The 14,494-nt window shown below is 31.1% G+C and overlaps 3 protein-coding genes across 3 annotated transcripts; 2 read left to right on the top strand and 1 right to left on the bottom strand.

Annotated features, from left to right (window-relative positions):
• The first annotated feature begins 7,736 nt into the window (after positions 1-7,736).
• LOC110698182 (protein FAR1-RELATED SEQUENCE 5-like) lies at positions 7,737-8,612 on the top strand. Its single transcript, XM_021875584.1, has 2 exons — positions 7,737-8,291; positions 8,541-8,612. The coding sequence occupies exons 1-2, from the start codon at positions 7,866-7,868 to the stop codon at positions 8,568-8,570; spliced, it is 456 nt and encodes a 151-aa protein (XP_021731276.1). The 5' UTR covers positions 7,737-7,865; the 3' UTR covers positions 8,571-8,612.
• Positions 8,613-9,443: 831 nt separating this feature from the next.
• Positions 9,444-10,820, top strand: LOC110698166 (protein FAR1-RELATED SEQUENCE 5-like). Its single transcript, XM_021875574.1, has 2 exons — positions 9,444-10,034; positions 10,077-10,820. Exons 1-2 carry the CDS (start codon positions 9,444-9,446, stop codon positions 10,818-10,820), a joined length of 1,335 nt encoding a protein of 444 aa, XP_021731266.1.
• A 1,110-nt stretch (positions 10,821-11,930) lies between these two features.
• On the bottom strand, positions 11,931-14,048 carry LOC110698165. The gene is made up of 3 exons (XM_021875572.1): positions 13,774-14,048; positions 12,233-12,442; positions 11,931-12,059 (listed from the first exon to the last, which is right to left on the bottom strand). The coding sequence occupies exons 1-3, from the start codon at positions 13,969-13,971 to the stop codon at positions 11,931-11,933; spliced, it is 537 nt and encodes a 178-aa protein (XP_021731264.1). The 5' UTR covers positions 13,972-14,048.
• Between the last annotated feature and the right edge of the window lie 446 nt (positions 14,049-14,494).

The following is a 14,494-nucleotide window of genomic DNA, read 5'->3' as shown; positions in this document are numbered from 1 at the left end:
TAATATTGTACTAATAGAGAAAGATATCGTAAAAATAGGGAATTCTACATAATTTCAGTCTTTAATTAGGATTTACATGCTAAAAGGTTTTGCAAGGTTCAATTTTATACAATTCATCACTCTTATTTTAGAATACACTCGGTTACTTATCTATGATAAGGGTTGAGTACAATTTATATTCGAGCATATTCGCTTAATTGCTTTGATTAGGATTGAACAACTCAATTATTGGATATAGAAAACGACCCACCTCAATTATTGGGAAGATTTAGCAACCAAGTATGCTAAAGTATTACCGACTCTCTTAACATGACTACATCGAAAATCATCGAACAAAGACATCAAATCAATAACACGACCAATGAAGAGAAACAAATAGCTAAGCTAGCCCTGACATTTTCCCCTTAATTTTCTCAACGATAATAAGAGCATCATTCTCCATCCACACCCTGCTATAGCCAAAACTCCATGACATCTCAACCCCATAACACAAAGCAACAGCCTCAGCAACACTTGGTTCCCACCCGCCAATTCTTCTCCTTACTGCAATGTTTAAAACCTTGCCATTTGAGTAACGCATAACCACCCCAAGACCCACTTTTTTCCCATTCATGATTGCAGCATCCACATTATCAAATTAATAGGAGGTTTTACCTACCTAGGAAGAAGCAGACTATGTGCCACTTCTTTTCACCTTGGTAAAGACTCTAGCAGCATATGCATTATAGTCATAGACATACCTGGTGAAACTTGTACCTAACATTATAGGATCGTGTGTTGAAGGCTCATGAATGACGTTATTCCTGCTAGTCCAAGAGGACCAACATAAGTTTGCAAACACTAAAATCTCATCTTTTGATAGTCTCTCTACCACCCAGCTTAGGCTATCCTGAAAAGAAGAGTTGGGAGCTTCTGTAATCAATTCTAAAAATCGACTCACACCCCAAATTAGGCTAGAATATGCTTAATTTAAGAGAGGATTAGTTTACTTTTAGATAGATATAGTTTACTTTGAAAATTATTGCATCCGAATTGATACAAACTTTGCTACCAACAGGTGGCACCCAAGAGCTCCTAGCAGCTGCCCCATTCAAACTCCTCTAACTATCCCAAAAATTATATCAATTTATTTTTTATAATCCCCAACCAGTCGAACGAACCCCATGACTCCAATATCCCACTTCTGCCATGGCTCATTAAACATAACAGAGTTCTTATAAGACCACACACCTTACACCAAAGACACAAACATTAAAATGTCCTAATTGTTGGCATTAGTTAACTTTAAGAGAGAATTAGTTTACTTTTGGAGAGATTTAGTTTACTTTTATGAGATGTATACTTAATTGAATAAAAATTTCTAAATAAACAAGACCTCGAATTAAGCATCTTTTTAAGACTTTTAACCACTATTTAACAAACAACATATATATATAGGGGAGGGATTCGGTAAGAACTCATCCTTATATAAGAACCCTAGTTATATAAGAACCAATCTCAGCCGTAGGATCAAAATAGGATGGGCGGTCAAGATGAAACAAAATAAAATGAATTTTAATCTTTCCTACACTTAAAAAAAAGCAACTCTAACTTTCTCTCTCTTCGTATACGTTTATGACTTTCTCTCTCCTCACCCCAAAAATCTTCATAGAAATTGAAATTTGAAGGATTTTCAAATCAGGTATGGTTTCTTTTTTTCGATTTTGCTCAAATTTGTATGAAATTCGCATAATGTTCAAGTAGATTTCCAGATTTTTCAGTTTCATTTTTGTGATTTTTGTGGTTTGATTTTTTGCAATTTTTGTGATTTGTTTTTTGCGATTTTTGCGATTTTCTGATTTGATTCTCATGAATTTCGCATGAGTTAAATTTTATTATCACACTACTCTTGATTATCGATTACATTTTTGTGATGTTGTGGTTTGATTTTTTGCGATTTTTGTGATTTGTTTTTTGCGATTTTCTGATTTGGTTCTCATGAATTTCGCATAAATTAAACTTTATTATCACGCTACTCTTGATTATTATTGTTTGATTTTTTTGTCATTTTACCATTTTATGTGAGGTTTTGTTGAGCGATTTTTGAGCCATTTTTTTTTATTGTTGGTGCCGTTGTTGTTGTGCTATTTTTGTGCCATTTTTTGGTTGTTTGTGGTTGTTGTTGGGTGTGATTGGTGGCAGAGGAATGAGAAGGTTGGTGATGTTGGCAGTTGTGGAGGGTTTTGTGTGAGGGAGCAACAGGGGTAGGAAGAGTTCAGTGGTTGTGAGTGAGGGGTGTGATGAGTAGCAGGGGTAGAATTTAGAATCAAGAACACAACATAGAGCCATAATAATTAAAAAAAATAGAAATTCAGAGGAAAAAGTAGGATAAACCCAGAAAATAGAGAAGCTCAGAGTGTCAGTCTCTCTGTATTTCTATGTTTGTGGAAGTGAGAGAAGAAGTAAGGAAATGAAAAGGAGGACATTAGCTTCTTATCTTCATTTTTGAATATTATGATAACTCAATGAATCATTGTTTGAGCCCAATTAGGCAGTCCGTATTGCCTTCATGTACTAATGTTGGAATGTGAAATCATGTTCTAAAGAAGGTTTATTATGTTATTAGTATGTCTATATATTTGATTGCAAAAGTAGTAAATTAGGTGCACAAACAGAGATGAAACGAATTTTATTTTTGTTTGCATATTATTGAAAAAATTAAGTAGCAGCATGGCAATTTTAATACCTCTAGTGGATTGGTGATTAATAATTTTGATTTTTGATTTAATTAGTTTAGGTGTATGTATTTTGGAATGTTGTGTGCTTGCGGTTTTCAATTATGTAATGGAGAGGTTTGTTATGTGTGTTTATGCTTTATATCAAATAACTCTTTAATATGATTCAAGAATCTAAGAAATGATAGATTTCTTCTCTCTTTGGGTGTTAGGTTGAGATTGATATGTATTGGTGATTAGTGGCGTAATAGAAGGATGGGGAAAATTAGATTTTTCGAGTATGGTTCATAATTTTATATAACTAATGCCCTTATGGGATGTGTGGAAGAAAAGGGAAAGATTGATGGTTTTTTAGTGTAAATTATATGGTATGTGTGGAAGAAAAAGGATTGATGTTTTTTTTTAGTGTATATAAATTATTGTTGTCTAATCTTGCCCTTTAGAATATAGGGGAAAAAATTAGAACATAGAAAAAAATTTGAATATAGGTTTAGAACACAAGGTAAAATTTAGAACATAAGTATAAATTTTAAGATATAGGTAAAAAAACATTTAAAACATAGGAAAAAAATTTGTAGATTTGTTTAAAACATAGGGAAAAAATTTGTAAATTGAAATTTTTTTACATTTTGTTAATTCTTGTGTATTTATTTCTTGTTCACAAGTGGGTAGTACGGGAAATTAGGCAGCCCATCTAAATTATAAGGCTCAAATAAGGAAAGAGTATGGTGAGATGATGGTATGAATTAAGTTCCCATAGGTGGTAGTACTGTTATGTATCTTGATTCTTCAAGTGATTAATGAATAATATATTTATTAGCTCAAGTGGTAGAGCACTATGCAAATGTATAGGTTCAAATCCTACATGGGTTGTCTCTAAGAATCAATCAAAGCCTTAATCCCATAAGTGGGGGTTGTCTTTAGAATAACTAAAAAAAAAACTATAAAAAGTAATTTAATATATGCTAAATAAAAGTTTAGAGCATGCTAATATTGTTAAATAATACTTTAGAACATATTGAAATACTTTAGAACATAAAGAGTAAAATTTTAGAACATAGAGAGTAAACATTAGAACATGGAGAGAGAATTTTAGAACAAAGAGAGTAAACTTTAGAACATAGAGAGAAAACTTTAAAACATAGTAAATTACTTTATGTTCTAAATTTGCTTTTTCTTAGAACATAGTGAATTAGTTTAGAACATAATTATGTTCTAAATTTGCTTTTGCTTAGAACATGGTGAATTACTTTAGAACATAGTGAATTACTTATGTTCTAAATTTGCTTAGAACATAGTGAAATACTTTAGAAAATAGTCATGTTCTAAATATGCTTTAAAACATAGTCATGTTCTAAAAAAAATTAGAATATAGTGAAATACTTTAGAACATAGTCATGTTCTAAAAAAATTTAGAACATATAATTTTAGATCATAGGAAGAAAGATTTAGGATAAAAAAATATTTAGAACATAGGAAGAAAAATTTAGAACTTAAGTTTATATTATAGGGAAAAAAAATAAGTGCATAAGTTTAGAGCATAGGAAAAAATTAAGAACATAGGTGGAAAAAGTTTAGCAAATAGGAAAAAAAATCTAGAACATGCAAAAAATTAGAACATGTGTAAAAAAAATTTAGAACATGGGAAAAAAATTTAGAACATGGGAAAAAAAATAAGAACATGGGAAAAAAAAATTAGAACATAAGAAAAAAAAATTAGAACATAGGAAAATAAAATTACAACAAGCATAGGGAAAAAAATTAGAATAAAGGAAAAAGTTTAGAACATAAACAAAAAATATAGAACATAGGAAAAATCTTAAACATATATATAGAATATAAGGGAATTTTTTGTTTTTTTAAATAGGAATATAAACATATGAAAAATTATTTAGAACATAGGTAGAAAAAAATATTTTGAACAGTTTTTAGAAAATTGAAATAGAAGGTTAGAACATAGGGTTGAATTACAATACATTATTTAATCGTTGGGCATGCTAAAACCTATTAGCTCAAGTGATAGAGCACTATGCTAATGCATAGAGATGTAGGTTCGATTCCTACATAGGTTATCTCTAAAATCATAAGAAAAAATTAAATAGCACTAAGTTATTCAAACAAAAAATGCCTATGGAAACTATGTTACAACAAATGCATAGATGATGTAGGTTCGAATCCTACATAGGCTATATTTATAAATAACTATATAAAAAAAATTAGAACATAGGTAGTAAAAATTTAGAACATAGGAAAAAAAAAACATTAGAACATAAGTAGATTGAATTTAGATTATAGGCAAAAGAATTTAGAACATAGGTAGAAAAATTTAGAACATAGGAAAAAAAAACTTTAGAACTTAAGTAGACTAAATTTAAAACATAGGAAAAAAAAATTTAGAACATAGGTAAAAAAATATTTAGAACATAAAAAAAAAAAACTTTAGAACCTAGGTAGTAAAAATTTAGAACATAGGAAAAAAAAAAACTTTAGAACATAAGTAAACTGAATTTAGAACATAGGCAAAAGAATTTAGAACTTAGGGAAAAAAAACTTTAGAACATAGGTAGACTAAATTTAGAACACAGGAAAAAATTAGAACATAGATTGAAAAAATTTAGAACATAGGAAAAAAAAACTTTAGAACATAAGCAGACTACATTTAGAACATAGGAAAACAAATTTAGAACATAGGTAAAAGAATATTTAGAACATAAAAAAAAAAAACTATAGAACATAAGTAGACTAAATTTAGAACATAGGCAGAAGAATTTAGAACATAGGTAAAAGAATATTTAGAACATAGGAAAAAAAACTTTAGAACATAGGTAGAAAAAATTTAGAACATAGGAAAAAATTAGAACACAGGTTGAAAAGATTTTAAACACAGGAAAAAAAACTTTAGAATATAAGTAGACTAAATTTAGAACATAGGAAAAAAAAAATTTAGAACATTGGTAAAAAAAAAACAAATTTTAGAACATAAATAGACTGAATTTAGAACATAGGCAAAAGAATTTAGAACACAGGAAAAAAAACTTTAGAACATAAGTACACTAAATTTAGAACATAGGAAAAAAAAATTAGAACATAAGTAGACTAAATTACATAAATGCCATTACTAAAAGATCATTTTAGATGGTTGGATCAAAACTAATAAACGGTTGAGATTGGTTCTTATATAAGATTGAGTTCTTATATAGAGGAGGGTTCTTACATGAGCCTTCCTCTCTCTCTCTCTCTCTATATATATATATATGTACATATATACATATATATGTACATATATACATATATATGTACATATATACATATATATGTACATATATACATATATATGTACATATATACATATATATGTACATATACATATATATGTACATATACATATATATATACATATACATATATATATACATATACATATATATATACATATACATATATATATACATATACATATATATATACATATATATATATATATATACATATATATATATATATATACATATATATATATATATATATATATATATGGTCGGGATCCAGTGAGACCATCCCCCTATATGAGACCATCTCTTATATGAGCCCAAATCTGGGCCCTTGAACTAAATAGATCTGACGGATGAAAAAGCGCATAGTAATGGAAAAATCAGTAAATACACCACCTAACTGTCATCTCTCTCCACCTAGCTAACTAACTTCTCTCTCCACCACGAAGCTTCATCAATGGCGCCTAATTAGTACCGCTGTTTCTTATTGCTTCAAATTGTTTCATCAATTGCTTCATCAAAGTAATCATAAGGAAGTTCACACCGACCTTGCTCGCCTTGCGCTATATTACTAATCGCATTTGCAATCACTGCTACAAATCAAATTCGCCAGGTTATTGAATTGTATGTTAATTGGATGATAATTTTTGATTTTTTGGTTTGTTCTGTTCTTATTAATTTGCATATTTAATTGCATCAATCACCAGGTTATTGAATTGCATGTTAATTGCATGATAATTTTCGATTTTTGAGGTTTGTTCTGTTCTCATTGAATTGCTTGTTTAATTGCATCAACTATGGATTTGATTGAATTTACTTCTTTGAAATATTTTGAATTAAATAAAAAATTTAGGTTTGATTAATTTGATAGAAATTGGAAATTTGCAATCAAATTTAAAATGAGCAAATGAATTGAAAATGAGCAAACCTAAATATTTGTAATAATATAAAAAACATATAATGAGCAAACATAATTAAATTAAGCAAATATAAAAAGGAGCAAATGAGCAAAATAAGTTGGTAATTATGGTGGTGGTAGGGTGCAGGGGACAGGGGTGGCGGCGAGGGAGTGAGAGTGAGACAGGTTGTGGTGGTGATATTGGTGGTGGTAAGGTACAGGGACAGGGGCAGAGGAAGGAGAGAGAGTTTGGTGGTGGTGGTAATTGTACAGTGTAAGAAAGAGGGTGAGAAATGGGATTCAGCTCATTAACATGAGTTGTAGAAGCAGTGAAAGTGAAAGAGGTAGCTGTAGCTAATGAGCAAATATTTAGTTGCTCATTTATCAAATGAGCAAGTGGTTGTGCTTCTTAGATCGAGCACTTCTGTGTGCTGTGATAATCTGAAATTACTGTGTGTATGTGTGTGTGTGTGTAAGTGAGTGTAAGAGTGCATGTGTTAGAGTGTGTGTGTGTGTCTAAGAATGTATGGTTTTTGTAGGCAAATATGCTATACTGAATGCTATATATGCTAGGTTTTGCAAATCATATTAAAGGGTAGCATTATCAAGTTTTACTCCTTTTCAAATCATCTAGTTTCTGCTATCAAAGCATTGAGTTCCTTGGTTTTCTTGCTTGCACACAAGCCCCACCCCCCTTCTTCTTGGTCTATTTCCTACACACCAACCACACTCCCTTCTTACACTTACTTATACAAACCTATTCCCCCCCCCTCATCTTTCTGTTTGCAATTCTGAATTCTGAATCTGATTTCAGAAATGATGAGCAACAATGAAGAACTTGACAGACATTCTAGTACCATCACAAATGTGGCAACTACTCCTACAATAGTAGTTTCTCCTAAAGTAGCACCTTTGCTCACTCCTGGAGGAACAAAAGAATGGCTTCCAATATGCCCCAATGAGTTGAAACCAGCTATAGGGATGAAGTTTAATAATCTTGAAGAGGGCCTTGTATTTTATAAAAGATACGCATTTTCTGCTGGATTCAACACGAGAAAATATACAACTAAAAGGCAAAGAAGAAGCAAAGAATTGAAATCACAATATATCTTATGCAATAAAGAAGGATACAAAGAGAAAAGAAAGCCTACTGTTGAAAAAGATTTAAATAACAACGAAGGAGAAAGCAATGAAGAAAAAACTTCAATCAAAAGGAAGAGACTCGTTACTCGTGTTGGGTGCAAGGCACATATTATCATAAAGCATTGTGATGATAACAAATTTATAGTGTCACAATTTCATGAGGGACATACTCATCCACTTTATACACCTAGTTGCAATCTCTTCCAAAAAGAAGGAAGAAAAATGAACATATTGCACAAAAAAATAATTGTGAATAATTCTAAGGTACGACTTTCAAAGTCTCTTATGTTTCATGAATTCCCTGTATGTTCTAATAAAAGTAGTATGCTCATTTGAAAAATGAGCATTTAATTGTTTGTTTATTTGAAAAATGAGCATTAAATTGTTTGATCATTTTAAAAATGAGCATTAAATTGTTCAAATGAGCAAGCAAATAATTGAATTGTTTGCTCATTTTAAAAATGAGCATTAAATTATTTGCTCATTTGATAAACTATTTTGTTCTTTAAATAGGTGAATATTGGTCCTGTTACAACTTTTTGAATGATGAAGGAAATTGTTGGAGGATATGATAACATCGGTGCATCTAAGAAAGATTTCAAAAAATTTCATAGAGATTTGAAAGCATACATTCAAGGAAGTGATGCTCAAATGTTCGTGGATAACTTTACCAACAAAAAGTTAATGTGGAGAGCTTTTTTCTTTGATTTTGAGATGGATGATGATTATTGCCTTTGTAGAGCATTATGGGCTGATCCCCTTTGTAAAAAGAGTTACGCTCTATTTGGTGATATGGTATCCTTTGATACCACATACCAAACCAATAGGTAATTCATAAAAATCACAATTCATTTTTATGTTACAACTATAGCTTAAATTAATAACTTTGTTTTAAATGAACTTAGTATAACTATTTGTTTATTTCACAAATGAGCATTGACTTATTTGCTCATTTCAGAAATGTGCATTCAATTATTTGCTCATTTGACAAAAAAGCAAACAATTGTTTGCTTATTTCACAAATTAGCATTGAGTTATAAGCTCATTTGACAAATGAACAATCAATTATTTGCCCATTTTACAAATGAGCATTGAATTATTTCAGTAGCTGATGATAATTCTGATTTCATAATCTGATTTCAGATTCTATCACAGATTGTGAGTGCATGTATGTATGTGTATGTGTGTGTGCGTGTGTGTGTCTGTGTCTAAGTACGTGTGTCTGTGTATTTATGTGTGTGTGTAGTTATTTGATCATTTAAAATTTAATCTGTATGTGTAAACAGGTACAACATGGTGTTTACTCCATTTACAGGCGTTGACCATCATAAGAGCTGCCTTACTTTTGCTGCTGGTTTCATAGCAAAGGAAGATATAGTGTCATTTGAGTGGTTGTTCAGATCATTTCTCAAGGCAATGGGTGGAAATGAACCGAATTGTATGATTACAGATCAAGATCCAGCAATGAAAATTGCTGTTAAAAGTGTGTTTAACAAGACTGAACATCGTTTCTGTATGTGGCACATAATGAAAAAGTTACCAGATAAGGTGGAGAAATCAAGCATACAAGAAGAAACTGGGTTCCTAAAAAAATTATGTGCTTGTGTTTGGCATCTTGAAATTGAACCTGCTGAGTTTGAAGAAAGGTGGAACAAGGTGATGGTTGAATACCACTTGGAAGAACATGAGTGGTTAGGTTATATGTACAACATAAGGAACAAGTGGATTCCGGCGTATTTCAGAGATGTGTTCCTTGGAGGAATAATGCGTACAACATCAAGATCCGAAAGCGAAAACAACTTTTTCTACTCCTTTATCAATCCTCATGTGTCACTTGTTGAGTTTTACTTGAGATATGAAGCTGCAATTGATGCCCAGAGACACACTCAAGGTCAGAATGATAATGATTCAAAGCACAAATATCCTGAGTGCAAAACACCACTAGGGATAGAAAAGCATGCCTCACATTTATATACTAACTCTGTCTTTTATGAATTTCAATATGAGGTTGAAATTGCTTGTTTTTCTTGTGGTGTTGATGAATTGAAGAAAGAAAATGGATTTGAAGTTGCAAAAGTAAGTGAAGGAAATCGGATTAGAACATTTGATGTTGTGTTTAATCCAACTAACTTTGACACCACATGTTCTTGCAAGTTGTTTTATAGACAAGGAATTCCATGTAGACATATGATTTGGGTTTGGAAAGCAAAAAGGTTTGAAACCATTCCTGAGCAGTATATGCTACACAGATGGACTACTATGGCACTGAAAAAACCAATTTTTGACTTGGGTGGAAACCTGTTGGAGCAATGTGCTAATTTAATTGACAAGAAAAAATTGTTAAATGATTTATGGTCAGAGATACACACTTGTGTAAGTTTGGCAGAAGGCAATGATGAAGATATTCAAGATCTTGTGATAAATCTTCAAGGAATAAGAAAGGATTTGGAGGCTAAGAGGATTGCAAGGAATAATGAAACAACAGGAAGTGCAAACAACAAAGCACAAGACATTGAGCTATTGATTGGAGCTAGTGTGCCAACTGAAATAATTGTCAAACCTCCAAAAATTTCAAAGAATAAAGGGACTGGAATTCATGTATCAAATGTAGAGACTTCAAAAGAGAAAGGGGCTGAGATTGATGTGCCAAATGTTAAAACAAGAGGTAGAAGTGCAAAAAGGCTGAAGGAAGAAAAAGAAAAGGCTGTAGAACAAAACCAGAAAAAGAGATTATGTAGAGGTTGTGGTGAATTGAGTCATCATGATATTAGAAATTGTCCAAACAAAGTATAATGATACTTTTATACAAATATAAAAGTTAATATTTTTATATAAATATATGATTTAGCATTTTGTGTTTTAAATTTTGTTGAAATGAGCAAATATTTTGCAAGCTCTGTTATCTATCATACACACATATGTAATTATACCAAAGCTACTGTAATGTCCTTGGTAACAGAAATAGTCCAATCCAAGATATTATACAATGAGTTCAGTAAAGAGAACAACCCAACATACCCTAATCTTCAAAATCATAGAGGCTAAATTAACTAGATATTTGCTGATATTTGTATAATGATACTTTTATACAAATATAAAAGTTAATATTTTTATATAAATATAAGATTTAGCATTTTGTGTTTTTAATTTTGTTGAAATGAGCAAATAGTTAATACTCATTTGTGAAATGAGCAAATAGTTAGTTTCTCATTTGTCAAATGATCAAATATTTATTTGCTCATTTGTCAAATGATCAAATATTTATTTGGTCATTTGGCAAATGAGCAAATAGCTAATACTCATTTGTCAAATGAGAAAATAGTTAATACTCATTTGTCAAATGAGTAAACATTCCTTTTAATAATACATTAAATCAACAACCATTTCTTTGCTCATTTGTGAAATGAGTAAGCATTAGTTTCCTCATTTTTTAAATGAGCAAATAATTAGTTACTCATTTAAAAAATAAGAAAACATTTCTTTTCTCATTTAGCAAATGAGCAAATAGTTAGTTGCTCATTTGTCAAATGATCAAATATTTATTTGGTCATTGGCAAATGAGCAAATAGTTAGTTGCTCATTTGTCAAATGAGCAAATAGTTAGTTGCTTATTTGTCAAATGAGCAAATAGTTATTCAGGAATTTAACAAATGACAAACAACTTAGTCAATAAGATAGAAAATGATATCCATTACATTGACATAGCAAAATTTATACTTAGAAAATCCTAACAACATCATAAAAACATTAGATCAACTAAGAACATTTATCACATTTGTCCTATTAAGAACATCATAAAACTAACACTTCTATTGTTCTGTACAAAAACTATACAAATCCTAAGAACAATTGATCAACTTCAGTCTTCAATTCTCTCCGTTAATTGCTCTTGGATTGCTGCCCCTAGCTTTCTTCAGCATCACTTGCTTCCTCAGCCTTTTTTTTCTTTTGGACAACTTGTTTAACAGTATTTACTTCACTTGAAATAATTGAGAGGGTATACTTCAAACGAAGTTTTTCAATGATTATGTCCTGCAAAGAGAAAAAATGAAGCAATAATTCAGAGTAAGTATAGGGTAAGTAATGGCTTCATGAATGTATATCAACAAGCTACTCACAAATTTTAATCTAAAAAGTGCAGATTTCTCATTCCAGAAGAAGCAAATTATAAAAATTGCAATTAGATTTTTTCTGGTTAGATTTACATTATTTTTATTTAAACCTGAATTCCACTTTTGCAAACCCATATATGTTTCCATATGCCTCATCATTGCAACACCACAATGCAAATGATTGTCATCTGAAGACTTCCAAGGTAAATCAACCACAACAGACTCCATAGACTTGATTTGTTTTGACAAAACAACACTTTGTATACTTCCTTCACCATTCATGAAATATGAAAATGCACTTTTCTGAAAATGAACAAATAAGTTAAAATAAGAACAAAAACAGGTGGAACAAATATAGTTAGAATAAGAAGAACAAGATCAAGATAAACAACTAAACTCAAATCATTTTTCTAAAATAATCTAACAAAATCTTGAGCCATTACTGCCACCTACCCACACAAACCTACCCACACATTACACAATTCTGATTCCGGAAACTAATTTCAGAATCTGATTTCAGATTCTATTACAGGTTGTATGTGTGCTTGTGTGTGTGTGTGTGTGTGTGTATGTGTGCGTGTGTGTATGTGTGTGTGTATGCGTGTGTGTGTATTTGTGTGTGTGTGTGTGTGTGTGTGTGCGACTGTGTATGTGTGTGTGTGTGTTCCTGTATACAATAAAAAACTCTCAACACATTGTTCAAATGCAGAGATGCACATTATGTAGAAAAATAAATCACAGAGTTTTGCAAGTATCCTCTAGAAAAGTTTTACATGTCATATATACATATACATTTGATAATTCACAATATAAGCCATTCCAGGACAACATAAGCCACTTCGCAATATAAGCCACTCCAGGACAAGATATTTCTTCACAGGGAAATAAAATGCAAGTATTCTCATATCTAATGCTAAGACAGGTTTGAGCAGATTATAAGGATGCATAACTAAATGCTTCATGTTTGAGTACAGTCGTCGTACAGATCTGCTGGACCAAAAGGGAGAATCTTAATCAATCAATAGGGCTTCCTACCTTTCACCTTTTTTCACATAAACAACTAATATATCTTCCATCAACTATAAAATTAGCACAAACAAAATAAATAGTCTATGAAGAAACCATATTCGTGCTTCCTAAAAAGTGCAGGTAGGTGCAATAAGTTTCAACAATTGAAAGCAGCAAAGCCAATAATCCATCTGACTTGGAAATTATCCCGAAAGAATCAAGCTGACCATGAATAGATTCAAAGTGAGGTCAGAGACAGAGACTAACATGAAGCTATTTAAGACTTTTCTTGTGTGTGTGTGTGTATGTGTGCGTGTGTGTATGTGTGTGTGTATGCGTTTGTGTGTATGTGTGTGTGTGTGTGTGTGTGTGCCTGTGTATGTGTGTGTGTGTGTCTCTGGCGTGAGTGTGTGTGCCTGTGTATGTGTGTGTGTGAGTCTCTGGCGTGAGTGTGTGTGTGTGTATTTTCTTGTTATGGGAGAAAGGAGAAATTCAGAGGAGAATCCTCTGAAAGGGTTAGGGTACCAGTGATATAATGAGAGGAGACATGAATAAGGAATCTGGTAACAACATGGCAGGCATCAATGAGGATATTAATGATGAAGAAGAAGTGGCAGAAGACATACCAGATTTTTAAGCAATTTCTTATTTTCTCTAGGACCTTCACTGTAATCAATAACCTCAATTGTACCACAGTCTGTGGTGGTGTTAAAACATACCAGATAATAATGATCCTTTTCAAATACTGGGAAAAAGAAAAGCTCAATATCTTTCTTTGGGATGATTGTTTTGCTGAATTCCAACTCCACAACCTCACAAAACATTTTATTCCTTTCTTGAGCACGATCACTTTCGTATTGAAAAAGGCAATCCTAAAAAAATAAATAAAGAAAAATACATAAATAAGATGAATATAAATGAAAAGAGTAAATAACAAATGAGTAAAGTGAATATGAAATGAGAAAAGTCATATACAATGAGTAAATTGAAATTTTTTTTTACAAATGAGCAAGTGAATGTTTTGCTCATTTGACAAATGAGCAAAAAATTAACTGCTCATTTGGCAAATGAGCAAAGAATTAATTGCTGCTATCATTCAATTATTTATGTAATTACAGAACATGCAGAATGTTAGTTGTCAGATAGCATCATAAACATAAAGAATTAAGTCCTTTGGTTTAAGCTTTATTTTATCAGCCTCATTTGTGCTTACACAGATATCTGCCATGAGAATTACAAATGTAATTAGAGGTCATGCTTTAATATATGAAAGTTAGTTCATACTAATGCTAGTTTATGCTTTAATCTTGTTCTTTTAATATTTAAAAAAGAATAAGATTGATTTGA

The sequence above is a fragment of the Chenopodium quinoa genome, unplaced genomic scaffold (assembly GCF_001683475.1).
Source record: "Chenopodium quinoa cultivar QQ74 unplaced genomic scaffold, ASM168347v1, whole genome shotgun sequence".
Taxonomy (NCBI): Eukaryota; Viridiplantae; Streptophyta; class Magnoliopsida; order Caryophyllales; family Amaranthaceae; genus Chenopodium; species Chenopodium quinoa.
This window is presented reverse-complemented; position numbering and strand designations above follow the sequence as displayed.